Source organism: Gadus macrocephalus, chromosome 6, assembly GCF_031168955.1.
Source record: "Gadus macrocephalus chromosome 6, ASM3116895v1".
Lineage (NCBI taxonomy): Eukaryota > Metazoa > Chordata > Actinopteri > Gadiformes > Gadidae > Gadus > Gadus macrocephalus.
Window position 1 is genome coordinate 4,432,758 of NC_082387.1, and position 22,247 is coordinate 4,455,004.

Genomic DNA, 22,247 nt, shown 5'->3' on the forward strand with positions numbered 1-22,247 from the left:
TTTATTATGAAGGCGACTTTTGTTGACTTTTTTTTGTGCGCGCGTATGCAGCTTCTTCTTCTTCTCTGGTTGCAAGTATAAGTAGAAGAAGAACCCTGTCCATGAGCCACGAACTGGCCACGAACAGCTCACAGGAGACTTAAGCGCTGACGTGAATGGCTGTTATTCCTGAAAAATGTCAGCTCATGCGAAAAACGAAAGAACGATAGAGTGCCAAGTTTTTAACCAAATATGGACTTCTAAGTATTTTTTCACAGAAGTCAAAGGCAAAGCTGTGTGCTTAGTTTGTGGAGAACAGGTCGCTGTGTTAAAGGATTATAATTTGAATCGCCACTGCAATACTAAACACGCTTGGAAACCCGGCAACTTGACTGATGCAGATCGGGCACAGACATCTGAAGCTTTGCTAGCTAAACTGCAAAAGCAAAAAGGCGGTTTTACCAAGCGTTGCACATCCAGGGATGCAGCAGCCAAGACCAGCTTTGTGATATCCCACAAAATCGCCAAGAAAAGTAAGCCATTTTCTGAAGGGGAAAGAGTGTTTGGTGGACTCTGCTGTGCTAGAGTCCAGAGAAAGGTAGGTCGATCCAAAAAGGATCGACCTACCTTTCTCTGGTGAAATGTGAACAAACATTTTCAGTGATGAAGATGATCACCTGTCAGCTGTCCTGCGCATATCCACCTCAATTATTTAACCTGACTTCAGTGCACTTGTTCAAGCCAAGCATAGACTAGATTTCTTTCACTGAACAAAAAAAAGAACTGGAAAAAACAGCTAATGGAGTAGTAAAACTAAGAACAAAAACATAATAACACTTTGTATGAAGTTAATTTATTGCTGTTCTGAAAAACAAATGGACATTGCACATTTTGTTAAAATTGCTTTGAGTATATATATATTCATTTTGTACTATGTCTGCTTCAGTTTTTCATCTGAAGAAAACATGTGGAAAAAAAGCTAACTCTGTAATTACGCTGCAAATGAAATAGTAATAGCACTTTATGAAGTTCAATCAATGCTGTTCTTTGAAAAATGGTAAAAACATGCTAATTTTTTCACAATTGCTTTTGTGGATGTTAGTTAAATACTAACATAACTGCATTTTGTACCTTGTCTGCTTTATTTTTTTCATATTTTTATAATAACATTTACTCTTACCAGTCACAGCTTATCAAATAGCCTACATTTTACTGCTTTTTATAAAGAGATCAAATTTATATTGAGCTGAATTGAATTTAGCCTATTGGTCCAGCCCTCCACAACAGTCCCTGTTTCTTATGTGGCTCTTTGAGAAAATTAATTGCCCACCCCTGTTTTAAAGCAAAAGCTGGCAACATTCCCGACATACCAATGGTTGGCAGAGTGCCAAATGATAGACAGGTCAAATATGTCAGGGAGCAGGTGGGGCTTACAAGCGAGTTTCAAGAACATACAAGAAGAGGCAATGGACGTGCATTGTAATGCCCACAACATCAATACAATCAGAGAGTCACCAAAAAGACTTGCGAACTACGAGAGCCTGGCGAGTTACTTCCATGATTTCTACATTTCTAAATTGGTGACTGAAATCTAATTAAGCTAAACCTACTCCCATTTATTCTGGCATGTTTATGGAAAATAAGTGTACGCCCCGCCATTCGTAACGCACTTGTCAATTGATGGAACGGTTACATCATACATCATCACAACCATAATTGGGAATAAACCCAAAAAAATGACATAAATAATACGTAAATAAATCATGAACTACTATTCTGACTGGAGAAATGTTTTTCGTTGGAATACATTTGTACGGAATATTTATGACCCCCCAGTAGGACCAAATGGTACAGATGATAAAACTAAATGCAGAACCATAGTGCACCCCCTCTGAGCACCCACCTGCTTGTTGTAGATGTTGACAGCGATCCTCTTGCGGACCACCAGCTCCATGGAGGCGGGGTGGCTGAGCTGCAGCGTTACCTTGGCGATCAGGTAGATGCGCTCGTTGGGCGACGTGATGCGGTTGAGGTGCACTGAGTCGTGGATGGAGGAGTCCCATGAGCATGCCACAGACACCTGAGTAGGGACAAGATACAGGTTCAGCTCTGATCAACGCAGGGTCTGATGCAATAATAATACATGAGCCTGTGTGTTCAAAGAAAGGTACTTCATTATTAACTCATGGTTAGGGACTGTCCTTTGCCCAAGTGAAGGGGTTCAAGTACTTCGGGGTCTTGTTCGCGAGTGAGGGGACGATGGAGTGTGAGATTGGCCGGAGAACCGGAGCAGCGGGGGCGGTATTGTACTCACTTTACCACATCATTGTGACAAAAAGAGAGCTGAGCCGGAAGGCAAAGCTCCGATCTAACGGTCGATGTTCGTTCCTAAAAAATGAAGTCATGAAGAATGGGTGATGACCGAAGTACGAGTTTGCGGGTACAAGCGGCCGTAATGGGTTTTCTCAGGAGGGTGGCTGGCGTCTCCCTTAGGGATAGGGTGAGAAGCTCAGCCAGTCGTGAGGAACTCGGATTATAACCGCTGCTCCTCTGCTTGGGAAGGATTTAATTGAGACCCCAGGGAAGACCAAGGAATAGCCGGAGAGATTATATCTCAACACTGGCCTGGGAACGCTTTGGGATCCCCCCCGTCAAAGCTGGTCAATGTGGCCTGGGAAAGGGAAGTATGGGGCAAGAGCTGCTACCCCCGCGACCTGACCCCGGATAAGCGGATTGAAGATGAGATGAGGTTAGGTTAGGTTGCAGCTAGTTTTTTAAAGGATGACACTGAAAAAGTCCCATCCCTCCCTAAAGGCTTCCCTCCCGCCGCTCCCCTAAAACAAATGACCAGCTGGCTAGCTCTGGCAATAGCTGCCCTTGCTGGTGGAAGACTCTGGTCATACAGAATGAGTGCAATGAGTGAAGGTAGCCAGGTAGGTAGGTAGGTAGGTAGGTAGGTAGGTAGGTAGGTAGGTAGGTAGGTAGGTAGGTAGGTAGGTAGGTAGGTAGGTAGGTAGGTAGGTAGGTAGGTAGGTAGGTAGATAGACAGGTAGGTAGATAGACAGGTAGGTAGGTAGATAGACAGATAGGTAGGTAGATAGACATGTAGCTAAGTAGATAAACTGTATCTCATATTATGTATCTAATATTCAATTTTTTTTCATTATTGTCATTTCATTTCATATGAGTTGTAGTACGACTGGATAATAATTCAATACCTAGCTACAATATATTATTAGATTTTATTTACTCAATGATCTAATCGTTTGTTTATAAATTATAAGTTTATAAAAAAACCTAACACTGTTTATAAATAATTGTTTATTATTCACCATAATTAACCAGGTTTTCTTTATGTTTCTGTCCTAAGCAGAATACTCTTAAAACGGTAAATTGAGCATTATTATTATTGTTATTATTAAATACATATTGTGATAATTATTGACATTGATCAATATAAAAAACCATCTCATCCAGCAGGAAAAAATAATATTTAGATGGTGTTCCCGGTATGTCCACAATGGGGCATCCCTCACCTCCTCATCGCTGTGCCTGATGATCGGCAGATAGAAGAACTGGCTTCCATGCTCCTTGGGTAGGATAGAGTTCACACCTGCAGCGTGTGGCCCTGTTAACTGTTCATTCAGTGTCAGATTATCTGCTGGGGAGAAAAAAAAGATGTTTGTTTTACTAACAACGTAACATCAATAACTAATATCATACTATGTTTGACCATTTAGTGCACCCTCACCATTCAAGTCCAGGAAGAGGACTGGGATGTGAGCTTCCATCACAGCTGGTGGCGTCCTGAAGTTAACACAAACGCATGGAAACTGGTAAGTGTGTGTGTGTTACCAGGTAGGTAGACTGGTAGGTAGGTAGGTGGTAGATAGACAGGTAGGTAGGTAGATAGACAGGTAGCTACTAGGTAGATAGACAGGTAGCTATGTAGATAGACTGGCTGTCCAATCATTTCATTCATTCATTGCTGATTGGAGGGGCTTATTACAGGCCTTTGACAGCCACTAATGTATCTAATACCATGTATTTAGCAGTGTACTGTGTATGTAGCATGAGTGTATGTGTGTTACCAGTGTGCTGTCAGTGTTTGTGTGTAGTGATGGGCAAATGAAGCTTCGGTGAAGCACTGAACCATGCCGCTTTTCCACTGCATGGTACCAGCTCGACTCGACTCGACTCGACTCGACTCAGCTCGCATTTTTGGCGTTTCCACCGCGAAAACATGGTATCTGGTACCTGAAGTGGCTGCTTTTTTTAGTACCGCCTCGCTCTAGGTTCCAAGCGAGCTGAGCCGATGCTAAAAGGTGACGTCGGCAGACGGCCGGCCACTGATTGGCCAGAGAGTGTGACGAAGTCACTAGAGCGACATGGCATTCGCGTCCAGCCTTCTCTGACTCTGTTCTCTTTTGTGTCTGACAAAAAGCACCAGACCGAGCAGCACGAATACCATCGCATCAATGTCCTCCATTGTTGTTATGTGGGTTCTGTCCATGTGTGGGTTGCTTAGGTGTTGTTTGCGTCGCGTACAAAAATACGTCACGGCCCTTTCGCGCAGCCGACCCCGCCCACGTCCAGGAGGTACTATTTGCGGTGGAAAACGACCCGTGCTGCTACCGTGTCGAGTCGTGTCGAGTCGTGTCGAGTCGAGTCGAGTCGAGCTACATGTGCGGTGGAAAAGCGTAGGCACATTGTTTCGAAAATGGGCTCATTACTTGAAGCTTCAGTAACAGTGACCTCTCCTGGTGAAGTGCCAAGGCTGCAACTAAATTAGCCTGGCTAGATAGTGGCCCGGAGGCTTTAAGACAGTGACATAAATCGAGTGCGCACGCACAAAATCACACACACACACACACACACACACACACACACACACACACACACACACACACACACACACACACACACACACACACACACACACACACACACACACACACACACACACACACACACACACTTATACAAAGATTGTGATATCATTATTTTTTTACAAATTAAGATTAATGAATTGATGTATTGTGCTATTGGGGAGAGTGCTTGGGGAAAATAAGAATGTGCTGGGAAAATATGGCAGAAGTTGGGTGTGCTTGTGTAACCAGGGGGTATGTGGGACAGGGAATACTCAAAGCCATTATTTTTTCAACACTTTTTGGACTGAGCATGTTTCTTTTTTTGCTTGCAATTTCTCCACAACATCCACGAGAACACTTGTTCAGAAGGAACAGATGAGGCCGTTGTACATAAACATTGTTGTGCCAGTATGAAGAGATGAGGGTACACATTTTGTGATTGATCTAGTTCACCAGTGGCTCCTCGGATATTTCCAGCGGTGGATCGGTCATGTACCGCTGAACAGAATAAAGTGTTTCCACATGTCAGAACGACCTCACCTCCTAGATGCTTCCACAATGATGATAAATAAATGCGAACGTAATGACTGTCACAGTATGAGATAGGCTACTACGAACCAAACAATGTTGTGCATTAAAGTTTTTATGCTTTGAAGGCGCTACAATTCAGACTCGAAACGAGGCGGTGCCAGTTGTAGTGGCAGTGGCCCTCATTTATCAAACGAGCGTACGACAGAAAACGTAAGATGGACGTACGCTCATTTCAACGTTGAGCTTGGCATTTATCAATTTGAACGTGAGCGCAGGCTGCGATGAAATCTCACGTCAGGTCTGAGCTCGTGTACTCAAGTTTTTTTGGCGCAACATACGGGAATTTCACTGATGAATAGTGCAGCACAAGTAGCTGCATGTTGCACATCTGTATTAATTACTAAATAAATTGGAATTAGCCCAGCCGTTCAAACAATTACAATCAAGTCAGGCCTAATTAAAAACAGTATTGCTATGAAAATAATTAGAATGTGACAGGTGAAATGTTTATTCAGCTGTCTATATAAACAGGAGCTTTGCCAAATAGGTGGTCGAGTCTCAGCGATGGCAGATCTGGCTCTGTTAGAGGACCTCAACGCACGTCTAAGACAAGAGTTTTTCGAGACCGCGCCGATTTTTTTATGGAGAGCGATGAATGGCTCTTGAGTCGTTTTCGTCTCCCAAGGCATCTCCCGATGGAGCTATGCAATGCTTTTGGAGCCACAGTTAAGGCGAGAAACTAGGCGATCAAACGCAATACCTGTGCCAGTGCAGGTGTGTTCTACCTTGGGGTTTTTGGCCACCGGGACCTTTCAGCGGGAGATCGGGGACAGGTCTGGTATTTCCCAGCCAAGTATTAGCCGAACCATGCCAGCAGTTTTGGCAGCTATAATGTCCCTCTCCGAACGTTATATTAAATTCCCATATAATAACGATCAGCAAACTGTAATCAAACGGGATTTTTATGCTATTGCTAGGTTTCCAAATGTGATTGGTGCGGTTGATTGGTATACCCATGTGCGTATGAAGCCACCATCTATTAATGATTACGCGTACATCAACCGCAAAAGCTACCATTCAGTTAATGTTCAGATTATTTGCGATGCCAGAATGTCAATCCTGAACATGGTAGCCCGATGACCTGGGGGCACGCGCGATTCTTTTATTTTCCAAAATAGCAACGTTGTGCATCGTCTACATCAGGGCGCACTACATGGTCAGAGTCATCTCCTCGGTGAGTTACGCTGCAGTCACACTTTTTTTTCTCTTGAAAAACGTCTAAGACATCGCACTAAAAGTTTGATGTGATTCATCTAGGTGACAAAGGCTATGCCCTGAACGACCTACCTAATAACTCCTCTGGCTCATCCGAACACGGATCAGGAGCGCAACTTCAACAGCGCTCACACGCGCACAAGGGCATCAGTGGAGCGATGTATAGGCCAATCATGAGATTATTTGTGCCATTACTTTGTAACACGGAAGCTGTAGATATATATATTTTAAATAATTGCAAAGGCCTTTTTACCACTTCCATGACTGGTCTGGAGTGCATCGGTGTCTCCTCCGCCACTTATGTCCGAAATGGAGGGAGACCCGATGAGACCAGCCACTCGCTCCTCAAATGCCGTCAGTTCAAGGCTAGGGTCCACCCGGCCTCCTCCCGTTTCTTGCTTGGCCCGCTTCACAGCCGCAACACGTTTTTTGGTGCTGAGCTTCATGTCGGACCATTCTTTCTTCACCTTATTCGGAATAAAATGACTTTAACGCAATGCAAACAATGGCATATATGTGAAATGTTTTAAGCTGGATAACAGAAATTTTACATTTAATTGATTATTTAGCCTAATTAATTTAATTAACAAACCTCTTCCGTAGCCCGATGAACATTGGAAACACTATTCACTGCAACATTTATTTCCTTCCATATAGCATTCTGTTGCTTGCCTTTAATGCCAGCTTTTAGGCTACCAAACAAAACCAGACGGTTCGCATCCACCAGTGACACGAGCGTCTCCATTTCGGTCTCGGAAAAATTCCTCTCTTTTTTTTACCGTTGGACGTTTCTCCATGTCGTAAAAGTTAGGGGGGAGACTTCTGAAGACGTGCTTTTATATGGGCGTGTTACGTTAATTACGATCGATCTCAGCCGCCGTATTTATCAACACCAAGATCCTTCGTACGCTGGGATTGGTGTGATACGAAAGTTTCGTGAATCTCACGTTGGTCCTATCGTAAGATGAATCATGCGTTCAGATTTGCGCTAATTTCTACGTTCGTTTGATAAATGAGGGCCAGTGTGTGGCGCTGTCATGCCAAGTTTGTACCGGCTGCCAAATTTGTACCGGGCACGTCAACAGTTGTCCGTTGCCAGGCAACGGACAACTGATTACGTAAGGGCTGTCCGTTGCCGGGCAGGTTTCAAAAAACATTTGCGCCTATGTTGCCAAAGACGAAATAACATAATACAGATAACGGATCGCTAGATAACACTTGTTTTTACTTTATATTTGTATTGTATTTAATTGTTTAATCAAATTTAGCTAGTAAACTGAGTGTTTAAAGCGGGTTTCAAAAAACATTCGCGCTCATGTTGCCAAAGACGAAATAACATAATACAGAAAACGGATCGCTAGATAACACTTTATATTTGTATTGTATTTAATTGTTTAATCAAATTTAGCAAGTAAACTGAGTGTTTAAAGCAGGTCAAGGATGAAATAGCACAATACAGATAACGGACAAGTGCGAATGAACGAGCTTGAAGGTTCGCGAATATTCGTGAACCTTTCACGTCATTCGACGCGATCGTCCGTTGCCAGGCAACAGACGACGCGATCATCTGTTGCCAGGCAGGTTTGGAATGGATTACGTATGGATGACGCGCCCGGTACAAATTTGGCAGCCGGTACAAATTTGGCATGACAGCGCCGCAAACCACACAGGCGATTCATTCAGAGAAAGAAGCAGTTGCTGTTTCTGACGTCATATGTCACGTGATTTTTCCGTACCAAAGCAACCTTCGAAGCAGTGGTTTTATGGTTAGTGTAGTTAATGGTATGAAGCACGTATCGAAGCTTCAGTGTTGGAGTGCCATCACTATTTGTGTGTGTTACCAGTGTGCTGTGAGTGTGAGTGTGTGTTTTTCCAGTGTGCTGTGAGTGAGTGTGTGTGTGTTTCCAGTGTAATGTGAGTATGTGTGGGTGGGACCAGTGTGCTGTGAGTGTGTTTGTAACCAGTGTGCTGTGAGTGCTTGACCAGTGCGCCGTGTGTGTGTGTGTTACCAGTGTGCTGTGAGTTTGTGTGTTTGTGTATGCTGCGAGTGTGTGTGTTACCAGTGTGCTGTGAGCGTGCATGTGCTACCAGTGTGCTATGAGCGTGTGTGTGTTACAAGTGTGCTGTGAGTGTGTAGGTGTTACCAGTGTGCTGGCGCCCCAGGAATGCCCCCCCCCGGGGCAGGGACCAGCACAGCGTTCCTCTCCTCCGTCAGCCCCACCCACTGCTCTACTAGCCGCGCCTCGCGCTCCATGTCCTCCTCACACTTCTCTGCAGGCACATGGTGGCAGGCTCAGGGACGGTGATGTAAGTTAAGGTAAGGTATGGTATAGTAAAAGTATGGTAATGCAAGGTGAGTTCAGGTGAGGTATGGTAAGTTAAGGTATGGTAAGATAAAGCAAGGTCAGGTGAGGTATGGTGAGTTAGGGTATGGTAAGTTAAGGTCAGTTGGGGTATAGTGAGTTAAGGTATGGTATGATAAAGTAAAGTCAGGGGAGGTATGGTGAGTTAGGGTATGGTAAGTTAAGGTCAGTTGGGGTATAGTGAGTTAAGGTATGGTTTGATAAAGTAAAGTCAGGGGAGGCATGGTGAGTTAGGGTATGGTAAGCTAAGGTCAGGTGAGGAATGGTAAGTTAAGGTATGGTAATATAATATAAGATCAGGTGAGGTATGGTGAGTGAGGGTATGGTAAGCTAAGGTCAGGTTAGGTATGGTAAGGTCACATGAGGCGAGGTCAAATCATTGATCATCATTAAACGAGAGATGAAAAGACAGTTGAGAAGATTCTAAGTATTTCTCCTCAAGCTGCAGAACTCACCGGGCTTGTTGATTATTCTCTTGATCTGTTCGTCGAGATACTCCCTTCGTTTGATCAGGGCTTCGGACCAACGCTCCCGAACGCAGTTTAGGTCTTCCTCCTGGTATAAGACAGGCAGTGGTGTGAGGCGGGAGGAGGACACTGCCAACAGCTTATAAGAGACACAAGCCCAGGAAATACACAGTGGCTATTCCTGAAGTCCCAGTGATGGTCTTGATAACGTGTTGAGGTAGAGACAGAGGTCTTTAGGAAACACACAGCTTTACAATAAGGGTGCAATAATAAACCATTCATTAGCATCATCTGAAGGTCCAGTGTGTAACTTTGAGGAGACCACTAGTGCTGAGGTTGCAGATTGCACTCACTCCTTTAAAAAAAAAAAAAAAGATCAATAAAATAATTACAAACTGAATGGCAGTGCACACATCACATTTCAGAGGAGCCAATCCCACACTGTACCTTTAATGCAGGGAGACGCATTAACTAACAGCTAACTAACAGTTCATTAATCTAGGTCTAGTAATCATGTACTAATGGTGTTAATGCTAACTAAGGTAGTGGTGTTGTCAAAATGTTTAGGATTTAGTGTTAATTAATGTGTAATTGTTGTACCCTTATTTAAAAGTGTAACCTGCATTTTTTTGATATTGAAGGATTTATAATCTTTCTGAAAAATATTGTAGAAGGATTATAATAAACTAAAAGACACACACACACACGCACACACACACGCGCGCGCGCGCACACACGCACACGCACACGCACACTAGGGCTGGGCGATATGGCCTAAAATAAAAATCCCCGATTTTTTCATAAAAAATACGATTTCCGATTTAAATCGATTTACATAAAAAAGCATTATGGCAGGCCCTGCCATTGTAAACAGTGTAACCTAACATAAAATGTAAAATATATAAAATATAAAATAAAATATTTCTGTAAACATAAAATATTTCTAATGATAAGAGGACTTCTGATAAAGTGCCAACATAACATTCAAACTTTCAACACTGGTCATAAATATACAGTGTTTTGCAAACGGTAATAATTACCTTAAGAAAGGGAATAGTAACGGGAGAAGAATGAGGAAAAACACACACGCACGCAGCTCTTTCCTTCACTCGTCTGTATTGAATGAGAAAGAGGAGTGCGATCCCCCTACTGGAGCCCCGAGGCATTACCAAAAGATCGACGAATTACCAACAGATCGACGAATTATTAAACCACACAGATATATTTCAAATGAATTATGTTTACCTCAAAATAGATTATACATATATGAATAAATTGTGGTATACAACTTGTCAAACTCGCTGCCATGTTTGTGTATCACTTTGGTAAATGCCAGAGCTATATAGAGAGAGAGAGTTGCGACACTTCCATTGGACTCCGTTGTAGCGCCTACTTCCGGGGTATGGAGCCTCGAATAGTTCCAAACAACCATTTTACGGCGGAGGAGACCGTTCATTTCCATTGCTGGCCGCTGAGTAACTTCTGAGGTAAATTGATTAAATAGCTACCTCTTTTGAATTGTCAACTGTCTATATTGTATCAGAGGCCCTTTATGATGCATATATTGGTATTTATTTGTATATGCACAGCGTAATTATATATATTTTTATCTTGGTAGACGACCGATTGCCTGCTAGTTTGTTAGCTCGACTTCACCACCTGTGAAGGTATCTCCGGGGGTACATTGATTAAATAGCTACCTCTTTTGAATTGTCAACTGTCTATATTGTATCAGGACCTTTTATGATGCATATATTGATATTTATTTGTATATGGACAGCGTAATTATATATATTTTTATCTTGGTAGACGACCGATTGCCTGCTAGTTTGTTAGCTCGACTGCACAATGTGATGGTATCTACACCAACAATTACAAAGTTCAGTACTAGTGAATCTAACTTTTATTTAGTTAGTTATTTATGTTGGATTACTAGGATAATTTAGGTTGATTTAAGGACGGGTTTTATGATGCGATAGCTAGTAGAAATAACAGTGTTTGTTTAATTATATCCTGGAAAGGGTGATGTTCAGCACATGAAGCCCTACAGATGCCGCCGATTCAACAATGCTGATTATGATGGGCGGTCAATTTAACCTGTGTGGCTTTTTCGTTTTAACTTCTTGTTGTCTGAATTGTTTCTCTTTCTTAGTGCCAAATTGATTATCTTTCTTAGTGCCAAATTGATTCTTTTTTGTTTTGCAATAGCCCTCTCTGCTCTCCTTCTCATTAATTTTTCCTTTTCTAGTTGCCTTATTAGGTCCTCCACAGTCGCCCCATCAGTCCCTGGCAGTCTGGTCCCTGGAGCAGCTGGCCCTGGCAAAAGTTATTCCTTCACTGTTGACCCCTGACTGACTGGCCCTCGGCACACAAATCCCTGGATCACCTGCCCCTGGCAATGTAACCTCTTGATTGCTCTCTCCGTCTCCTGTGATGTCCTTTTCAACGCTCTTGAAATCCACCTCAATTTCTCCCTCAATCTCTGTAATAATTACAAGGTAATGTTGCTGTTATATGTATTTTGCCTTTGCATTTGCAACTACTGTCATCTCCAATGTAATAAAATGAATTAAAGCAAAACATTTCTGTAATGTGAATTAAATCATCTGCCACAATCAGAAACCAATACAATTTATAAATGGATCTACCGGCAATTGTTAATTGGGTAGAAATGTGTCGATTATCTACATTGTGTGCAAATCCTCAGAGAATCCCTGCCTTCTGGTTGTTTTTTAAACTGAATGTACAAATATGAATTATGTAATCTCATTAGGAGTGTAGTCTATCCTTGAATTACATGAAATGGGGAATATTGTTAGCTGCATGGATCATACCGAAGTTTAATTTGGTGCAATATGTGTGGTCCGTTGCACTTGGTTCCGGAGGCACCCTCACAGAAGGGGGTTTCCTCCTTCGGTTTAGGGCGATGGATGAAAACTGTTGGGCCTGCATCGGGCCTCAACTTCAACATCCTATCTACTTTTGTGGCTTTGAATCGGTCATTTTCAAAGTGTACCTGTAGGTAGGCTTGTAAGATCAGTTTCCATTGCACTTCAAATATCATTGGAAAGTCATAATTCTCTACACTTAGAATTATTATGCCCTTTGAAATGCTAGCAAGTGATCTGAACATTACGTTACATCGTTTTTGACTGTTGCTGACTGTCAATAAGTTTTGACGGCTGACCATTGCCATCCATTTCTCCCTGCGCTCTTGGTCCTTGGGGAAGCCGTACATGTGATAACCCTTCTCGGACCGATTGGGGCATCCAAATGCTGCACAGCCAACCATGGTATGACCATTTATCTATAAAATGTTAGTTGTAACCAATGAACCATGACACCATTGAAGATCACAGAGCGGGTAACAACTGTTCCTCAACCACTTATGCCCTGACTTTTGAGAATAGGTTAGAGGTCAGAGTTCATGACCAAACGAGGATCCTCCCTCCTAAACCCATTTTGAATTTGCTCAGGGCTATTCTAAGTATTGTAACGGCATAAAGTATAGTATATTTGCAACGTTATATGTTAATGGTTTGCCCTAAGTATATAGTGTTCCCTGCTGTGTCCATTGTTGAATCTGTTCAGACAATCGCAATCACTTGTTCTTGTCACACTAATTGTTGAATAAAAAAAATTACAATTTCATTCATCCAAGCGTAATGAGTTGTTATTCTTTAATATATTTGATACTTTGTGTGGCTTATATCTTTAAATGATCATGGTAGAACATCTTGAATACTTTGATTTCAACACAGATGTAAGGTAAAAGTTAAGGTTAGGCCAGTATGCTAACACGAACGTGAAGCTTTCCCTCCAAAACTTAAAAACGTATCTAAGTAATAGTACTTATAGATAGCTTTCAGTTGCCCCCCTACCGCTCTAAATGTAAAACTGACATTTACAAATATGCAATAATGCAATAACAGTCAGACAAATACTTGTATGTGATTTTTTCATACATATTTACCATTTAATATTGAAATCTCTGCTGTCGTCCCATAGAATAACATTGAAATCGCAGCGTGTTTGGAACTATTGAGGCTTACATGAACCACGTGACAACCACGTGACCACCCTGTCGGCGAGATCATAGCGTGTCGCAACTCTCTCTCTCTATAGCTCTGGTAAATGCGCGCTCTGTGCGGGGGGAGGGCTGAGCCCATTCCAAACTACGGGAGCTGAGAGGGAAGCGTTTGCGGATGTTGAAGAGAAAACCGATTTTCATTTGAACAAGTCGACGTGAGCTACACACTCGAATTAATCGATAAAATCGGTTTATCGCCCAGCCCTAACGCACACACACACAAACATGCTGATAGAGACGCAGAAATGTTCTCAAAGCGATCAAAGCCACCCACAATCCTACCTGAATGGTACAATGACCTCTATGAGGGCCTCAAAACACTCCACAGACATACAGCTCAAAACCATCTCAGGCACTGGTACCCACTGGGCATCCACCATGCTAAACAACGTCATGCAGGAGCCATGCATCGGCAATGGGATCGAGGGCGGACATATTGCACTTGGAGCCCATCAATGGCCACAAGCAGGCAGGACTGTTGGTAAGTGAGTGCAGCCCGGCAGACTGGGGGGCACATTGGGATTACCGAATTAATGTTTTGAGTGGGGGCATGTGTGGTTGATAAAAACGCGAGAGACCATCCAGGCATGTCACCCCCCACACACCAAGTCATGCCATTGTCTGGGGTCACGTGAGTACAGCAGGCCGCCCATCATGCCTAAATTTGATCCAACATTGCAGCACGAGGTGTTAGTAGACTGAGTTGATACCTGATAACTATCCATTTCGTCCTCCACCTCTCTCTGGCAAGAGAGAACACACTCAGTCACGTAAAGGAGAACCGGGGAAATAGCTTTGTGAACATCTCCTCTGTCCTGAATACGTAGGTCCATGCTGAGAGCACACACACACTGCAGAGTAACTGATGAGTGAGTATTGACCCTTCCTTCAGCGCTATCAGTAAAACCATCTATGGGGCGCTCATGAGACCCCGGTTGATCACACTGAGCTAGTCCTGTGGCCAAATGTTTTCCCACACTGACAGAACAATGCAGATTTCAGTGGGTTCTTCATTTGTTCCCACTTTGTGCCACTACTTCATACTGACCTGGTAGCTGTCCAGGGGTCTCTGGAGCTTTATGGAGCGGACAGACACGCAGCCAATAGCGACGGACAGCACAGCCTCCACCAGCAGAGGCAAGGTACCCGAGTGTTGAACCGGCTTCACACACACCTGGAGCCTCCGAGAGTGACCCTGAGCACCATAACACACAGCATTTTCTTTTATCTAAACACATGCATACATGAAGACGAACACAGCCTGCAGACACACTCATAAAGCGTTTTTACACTGCCAAATATACCTGTCTTATTTTAAACTTTTTCCAGGCATAGTCCATGAGTTTACACTGACCACACACACTGGTACAATGTTCCCCCTCGAACCCTACACATATTGGGGGTTCCATTTTCATGTAAATGCGATTAGACAGCATCGCGGTACCAGGGGCAGGACTAGGAAAAAGAGCAACACTTTCAACGTTATTTCCCAGACCTGCCGCAGCTGAAAGACTCCCCCGGTGCTGACATCCTTCCCCGGCACCAACTCCACGTGCGAGTACTCCCCCTGCTCGTTGAGCTCCTGGATGGAGGCCCACAGCTCAATCCGGCGGGACACCTCACTCCACCTAGCAGTACAGCACCCAGGTCACCGCTCTGATGGCTGAGGCGCATCAGCAGGCCGTGCTTGTGTGCGTTCACCGTACCTGTCCCGGAGCGTGCGACTCTTGGCCTGGAGCGCATCCAGCTGCCACGGCGATGGCCCCGTCCCGGCGCAGCGATGACCCCACACCTCGATGGCCAGCGCCCCTTCTGAGATGAACTCCAGGAAGTCATCTGTCACGTGAACCACGTGGTCCTGCACAGAGAGGAGATAGAGAGGTTCCATTTGGATATTGAGCCGTAATATCACTAAACACTGGCAAACTGTGTACAAGTAACCATTTAAAACAAGCAACAGCAACGCTTCTGGTGTGACACTGGATACTACAACTGTTCAGGGGTCTCGGTTTAGTATCTGTACTAAAGTCAGTTTGCTGATGTCCTCGTGGCTTTATTTTGGGCGTTACCATACTCAGTAATGCTTTTAAATGTAAAAAGGGCTCCCTTCTCCTTGTGTCTCCTATGGGGACGGTCCTCTGGCTCACCTTGCTGTGGTCGAAGCGGACAGTGAACTGGGCCTCGGGGGAGTGTGTGGGGGCGTCCGGGCTGACCATGGGAGGAGCCACCGTGGGCTCGGCCTGGTCCCAGAACGTGTACTGGCAGAAGACGAAGTTGGACAGGTTGAGGGGCAGCCCCGAGGCCTCCTTGATGTGGACCTGCAGAGTGGAGGGGGGGCAGGGAGAGGGCAGCAGGGTTCTGGATGTTAACACGTGACGAGGTCTTCACAAAGAGGTTAACTGGCATGGGAGAGTCAGCGCCTGTTTCTAAGCAAGAGTTCTGATGTCGAGTAAACCGTGGAAATGTAATGTCACCGTTCCGTGACAGACAGCTCAACACTCAATTGACCTCAACATTGAAATCATAAGCCCATATTTAATTTAGCATTCACCCAGTATTCAATGTAGCAGTTTATTGCATTGCATATTAAATCCATGGCATTAAGCGGAAGGTAGGGGTTAGGGCATGTTGCTCCAGGCCTAATGGTGACCGTAGACATAGAGGGATGTCCCAGGACCCTGGGCTGTAACCCACTAGACTAGAACATCCAAAGCTGCTCTTTACCCTGCAGGTGAGCCTCCTGGCCATCAGGACAACCTCCCCGTGGCCGTCCATCACCTCGTAACAGCCGCTCTCGCTGGAATTTTCTGAGGAGTCATCGCCCCACGCAAGCCGCTCGGGCAGCGGGCCGCACACGCGCATCAGCTCCACATGCAGTCTGCCCGCCACCTGCAGGTGGGGTCGGGGAAGAGCTCACTGCAACACACCGTTGACTGTGGAGATAGGTCTGTATTAAATAGCCTACTGATTCATTTACAGAGAAGGTGTTTAATAAGTATGTTTAGAATATTTATGTTTCCTCCTATATTTATCAAATATATCTGCTGTCTTGCAGTCTTTTTTCTTAATCATTGGTTCACGCAGTAGAGCTTCCAAACTGCAGTAGCATTTAAGTTCCTGGCAAAGGTGGAGTCAACAGATTATGAAACTGCAGAGGAATTTACTGTGCAGGAGCCGCTGTGGAGCATTTAAATCTTTGTTAGGTTATTGAATGCTCATACCTCCCCCTGCTGGCTGATGATGGGTACTGCATACGGTTAGGTTAGTGAATGCTCATACATCCGCCTGCTGCCTGATGATGGGTACTGCATACTGTTAGGTTAGTGAATGCGCATACCTCCCCCTGCTGGCTGATGATGGGTACTGCATACTGCAGCTTGACATCGTGGTAAAGGCACTCCAGGAATATGTTGGCTACTCCGATCAGGTTGTGGTTCTCCTGCGCCTCATAGAATGGGTCCAAGTGCTTGCTGTTCGCCTTGTAACACTGACCGAAACAATAAAGTTACATGAGACAATATGCTGTCTGGATTAGAAGCCCAAGGGCCCCTAGGTACTAGCAAACAACATATGGCCCAGTTCACTGTCCGCTTCGACCACAGCAAGGTGAGCCAGAGGACCGTCCCCATAGGAGACACAAGGAGAAGGGAGCCCTTTTTAGTAATGTAGGAATCCTCTAAATAGCATAGGCATAGTTATGGACCAGGAGCTATCATTAAATAGTAAACCTCTGAAAGTGATATTTATAGCAGCATAGTGCTGTTGTGGTGGTGTAAAAATGAAATCCTACATCTCAATAGCAGCTTATGCAGTTGAACATTTTTGTTAGAAAAATGTGGATATTCAACATACATTCACGACCGGGTCTGAATTAGCGATGGGATTTGGGGAACTAGTAGGAGCGGTACGAGTCCCGTGTGTCTAGTGGAGTAAACCTGCCCAGGAGACAGCAGCACTCATTGGTTGGTCAATGTTTCTACACAGAAGGTGAATTACAATGTAGCCTACTCTGCCCCTAATAAAACGCAGTGCAGGTTATAATCAACAGGAACTGCTCTAATTTCCTTTAGGTTAATATCCCGGGACACTTCCCACCACCTACTCCACCTGTCCCCACTCACCTTCTCCAGACTGGTGCTCCTGCCCTCCCTCCACTCCTCGCCCAGCTCATCAATACCTCATTGACGACTGCTTGTTTCCCATACTATTAAATAGAGAAAGTGAACCTTCTTTCAAAGAAGTACACACAACCTGTCTCTCTTCTACCATTTATTTTCAAAACACTTGAATACCCTTTCTCAAGCAAACTCTACCTACACCAGAACAACCTTCTCGACCCTAACCAGTCCAGATTCAACCACTCAAATGAGACTGCCTGTCCTTACTTGCTCACAGAGTAACTTCCAATGGCTAGAATAGTAGTACATCTCCTCCTCTGTAATTCTGCTGGACCTTTCAGCAGCCTCGACACAATGAATCAACAGATCCAGATGGGTGTGATACTGGATGACTATCTTCTTTTGCTGCCGACATCCTTGGGAAAACCCGCTCTTACAGAAATATACTCCACAACATCAGGATGATGTGTTCCATCCTCACCAAGAAACCGTGCAGGTTTTGGTCTAGACTGCAACCTCCTTGTGGCTGGTCTGCCTGCATGTGCTATTCGACCTCTGCAACTCATCCAGACTGCAGTAGCCCGGCTGGTCTTCAACCAACAGAGCTAATCCCAGCAGCCAGACCAATGGCAACCCTGCCTTAGCTGAATCTCTGAAGCTAAGCAGGTGTGGGCTTGGTTAGTACTGGATGGGAGACCAACTGGGAACACTGAGTTGCTGCTGGAAGTGGTGTCGGGTGTTGGCCAGTAGGTAGCACTCTTCCCTCTGGCCAAAAACATCAATCCCGATGCCCCAGTGCAGTGACGGGGACACTGTGCTGTGGAAGGTGCCGTCCAAGGACGTAAAACCGAGGTCCTGACTCACTGAGGTCATAAAAGATCCCAGGGCACTTATCGCAACGAGTAGGGGTTTCCCCGGTGTCCTGGCTAAAACTGCCCAACTAGGCTCTTTCAATCTGGCCCCCTAATCATCCCCCTGTATAATTGGCTTATTCATTAATTCCCTCACTCTCCACCTCAAGCTGGTGTGTGGTGAGCGTTCTGGGGCTGATTGGCTACCGTGCATCACCCAAGTGGGTGCTACACACTGGTGGTGGTTAGTGAGGTTCCCCCCCCTTCACTGTTAGCGCTTTGAGTTTCCAGAAAAAAAGCGCTACATAAATTCAATGAATTATTATTACTATTATTATTATCCCACACTATACCAATCCTCCACACCCTGGACTGGCTAACAGTGGCTGCTCAAATCAGATTCAAGACACTGGCTCCTGCCAATCCTAAATCCAGGTCATGGTCCACCATTCACCTCAGCCCGTCCACTACGCTTTCTTACACAGCATTGCTCTGTTTCATGTCCCCTCCAGATAAAGTGTCATTCCTGTGAAGAAACCCTCCTCCTCTGCCTGGCTCACCATCTCCTCCTCTGTGCCTTCCTTCCAGTCTCTGTAGTGGTCCCTCATGTCCACCAGCTTGTTCTCCAACCTCTCGATGGCCCACACCTGTGTTCCTTTTCCTTTCCTCCGCACCTGAATGGCTGGTTCGCTCACGATGGCTCCACGCTGCAGAGGGTCAGGGGTCAACAGTCAGTGGTGGCCCATGCCCAAGGGCCATCCACTCGTGATGCAACTCACTGTCCCGACTTGGCCAATGCTAAGAGTATACAATTATAAAATATTATGCATGAAATCAAAACCCTCCAGTGTTCTTTATTTGGACACGGCACAAAATGCCACAGTATGGTGATGAAAGATGGGAATAACATCACTCCGTGATTAGTCTGGGTGAATAAGTTGGAAAAAATCTCCACATTGGCCCAGTGGCCAAAAAAGGCAGCATTGAAACTTGAATGGTGATGCTGTTGCACATGGTTAACATGTTGTGTACATGTTGTTTTTGAGAACACTTTAGTTATAATTATTCAGATCAAATAATACCATAGAAGTTTCAATACAAACTCTTAGAAAACATTGGTTTCATTCAGTATCATATAGTTAATAAACCAAAGACCATCTAACTATCCTTCATTTTTACAATTTACCATTCATTAAAAGCTGTTGCAACTGATGTATTTATTTAACAACTCCTGGTGAACAATGGCAGTTATTCTGATTCAAAGGGTTAATATAGGTGAACCCTCAGTTCACCTATATTGCTGATATATTTGTTTAGGGTCTAACCACTCATACACACTTGTCATCAATAATCAACGGGTATTCAAAGTATTCCCCTCTGACTGTTTTCTACATAAAATGTCTGTCTGTGTGTCTGCGTGTCTGTGTGTGTGTGTGTGTGTCTGGAGGCCTGACCTTGCGGTTAGCACTGAGGTTGGCTGCGGGGATCTGGAGGGTGACCTGGTAGTCTGTCAGTTTGTTCATCTCCTCTGCCAGAAAGTTGGCTTCTCGCACCAAAGTGTTTGCTTTCACTACCTGCTCCCTTAGCCGGGAGAGGCTCTGTCGGAACAACTCATCCCTGACAGAGATACATATGAACACAAGCACAAGCACAAGCACACACACACACACACACACACACACACACACACACACACACACACACACACACACACACACACACACACACACACACACACACACACACACACAGCCAAAAACAAAGAGACAGTTATCCATGATAATTAAAAACAAGTAAGGAAAATTGCAAGATTAAAAATGGTGTGATGATATATATTTGTGTACACGGTGTACTGTCTTTGATGTTCGAAAGTTTAACTTCATGTTTCCATGTGTTTGGTTTGGGGGTGTCAGTGTGTCCCACCTGTCGTCGGTCCACAGCCGTGGCTTGCTGTGGGGGCTGTGCGTGGTGAAGGCCAGGTGCTCGCTGTTGCTGCGCTGGTGGTGCTGCTTTGTCTTCTCGGGCGAGAGCTGTTGCCGTAGCGACTCCAGCTCCCTCTCGTACATTCTCCTCTGCTCCTCCAGGGCAGTCCGCCTCTCCTCCAGATACTGCTTCTCCAGCACCTGCACCACATTCTGCATGGGGTCTGCAGAGCATCATCTTCCTCATCATCATCTTCACAGCAATCATCTTCCTCATCATCATCTTCACAGCAATCATCTTCATCATCATCATCATTACCATCATGATCATCATAATAATCACCCTAATCTTGATTACATTATCAAATAACATAATAAGCCAACACATCCTGGTTATAAATACAGCTGTAAACATGTGTTTTCTGTCAATGGTTGCATTCTGCTCCAATTGAAATCCAGTTGTGATCAACATAGTACACATCTAAAAAAGTGTGGCTGAACAGATGAGGTCCTGCGTAAGTGGCTGACCGAAGCCATCCCTGGAAATACATTGGCACAGCAGCAGTACGAGCAGAATCGGGGATGTAGGCCTAAAGACCATCTAGGTTGGAATAAACCCACAGGATGCTGCACTAATTAGGGGTCCTACGAAATCCGTAGGAACCCTGTTGTAATCGTTAGTATTATTATTATTATTAGGGGTCCTACGAAATCCTACGGAATCCGAAGTAAAATTGTGGGTGCAGTAAAATTGTAATCATTAGTATTATTAGTATTATTATTATTGTTTCTGTAATGTTTTTTTCCCCCCAAATTCTGTAAAAGTCATACTGCAGCCTATACCGTAAGTCGAAAACTCTTAAAATGTTCAGGTATGATTACCAATATACCCCACTACCCATAAACCCAAATTTGTGGTACTGCACCCAAAGGTGGCGCTATTGTAAAAAATCATGAATTAGGCTTATTTCTCCTCACCAGATTGACCTGGACTCAAAATTATTTTACAATATTAATCTCTAGAATCAGATGCATCTTTTTCACCCTGGTCGTCTGCTCTAAAAAAAAAATTCATAGAAAAGCCAAACGACCACAGTCTCAAACCATTTTGCCTATATGACAATTTTGTTATTGTATAACTACCTTACGACTATCATTAGGTGGATACCTTTAACAGTGCAAATGTTCAGATCTTTACTCTTTTAAGAAAGCCCTTTCTAGTGAAATGTGTGGTTGGAGTTTTCTTGATGTGTGCTTATCAATAGACATTTTCACGATGTGAATGAGGCTTCCTACAGTTCAGAAAAATGTCAGTGGCTCAATGGGGTAATGCCTTGTATTGGTGATCCTTAGGTTGAGAGTTCGAATCCTGATTAGAGCATTATGAAAAAGCTGAACATTACTATAGTCACGTTTCCATCTAAAAGGTGGTGTGAATCATTAGAAAGTTCGCAAAAAAGAAATTTGAATTAGGTGCGTTTCCATCAAGTGGTTGGAGTGAAAAACTACACACATTCCAGGGCTTGTCGTATCCGTTTGATATAAAAGCTCTCTTAGGTCCTGATATATAGTGGAATTGTGTTGTTTTCCATCTAAAATAGCTGTAATGTTTTTTTCTTCTTCGATGAGAGCAAGGAAAAGTTTTACCTTTTCAGCGGTCCACAAGTATCAAATATTCACATTAGCCATCTGTTCCATGGACGTATTTAAAGGATACATTGTACATATTTATGATTCGAAATTCGTCGCAGCCTTTTGTATCACTGATACTCCAGGGTAT

The 22,247-nt window shown here is 44.2% G+C and overlaps 1 protein-coding gene and 2 long non-coding RNA genes across 6 annotated transcripts in view; 2 read left to right on the forward strand and 1 right to left on the reverse strand.

The window, feature by feature from the left end:
• The window catches only part of LOC132458772 (uncharacterized), a 214,362-nt gene that overhangs the window by 136,274 nt on the left and 55,841 nt on the right, over window positions 1–22,247 (forward strand). The gene's annotated exons all lie outside the window — the stretch shown is intronic.
• kif13a (kinesin family member 13A) overlaps window positions 1–22,247 on the reverse strand; it is a 165,782-nt gene that overhangs the window by 16,991 nt on the left and 126,544 nt on the right. For 2 of the 4 annotated variants that reach the window (XM_060052966.1, XM_060052970.1), the window contains exons 17-31: window positions 20,469–20,691; window positions 20,000–20,162; window positions 19,106–19,252; window positions 16,914–17,063; window positions 16,301–16,465; window positions 15,724–15,894; window positions 15,283–15,434; window positions 15,072–15,204; window positions 14,625–14,771; window positions 14,287–14,319; window positions 9,475–9,574; window positions 8,801–8,927; window positions 3,731–3,786; window positions 3,516–3,640; window positions 1,883–2,059 (exon numbers count right to left, since the gene is read on the reverse strand). In XM_060052966.1, the coding sequence (XP_059908949.1) occupies window positions 1,883–2,059; window positions 3,516–3,640; window positions 3,731–3,786; window positions 8,801–8,927; window positions 9,475–9,574; window positions 14,287–14,319; window positions 14,625–14,771; window positions 15,072–15,204; window positions 15,283–15,434; window positions 15,724–15,894; window positions 16,301–16,465; window positions 16,914–17,063; window positions 19,106–19,252; window positions 20,000–20,162; window positions 20,469–20,691 (2,069 nt within the window). The remainder of the gene's footprint in view (window positions 1–1,882; window positions 2,060–3,515; window positions 3,641–3,730; window positions 3,787–8,800; window positions 8,928–9,474; window positions 9,575–14,286; window positions 14,320–14,624; window positions 14,772–15,071; window positions 15,205–15,282; window positions 15,435–15,723; window positions 15,895–16,300; window positions 16,466–16,913; window positions 17,064–19,105; window positions 19,253–19,999; window positions 20,163–20,468; window positions 20,692–22,247) is intronic. The other 2 variants (XM_060052967.1, XM_060052969.1) reach the window with 2 other exon arrangements.
• Window positions 10,834–12,197, forward strand: LOC132458760 (uncharacterized). The gene is made up of 2 exons (XR_009525933.1): window positions 10,834–11,585; window positions 11,735–12,197. It is a non-coding gene; the product is annotated as an uncharacterized LOC132458760 (long non-coding RNA).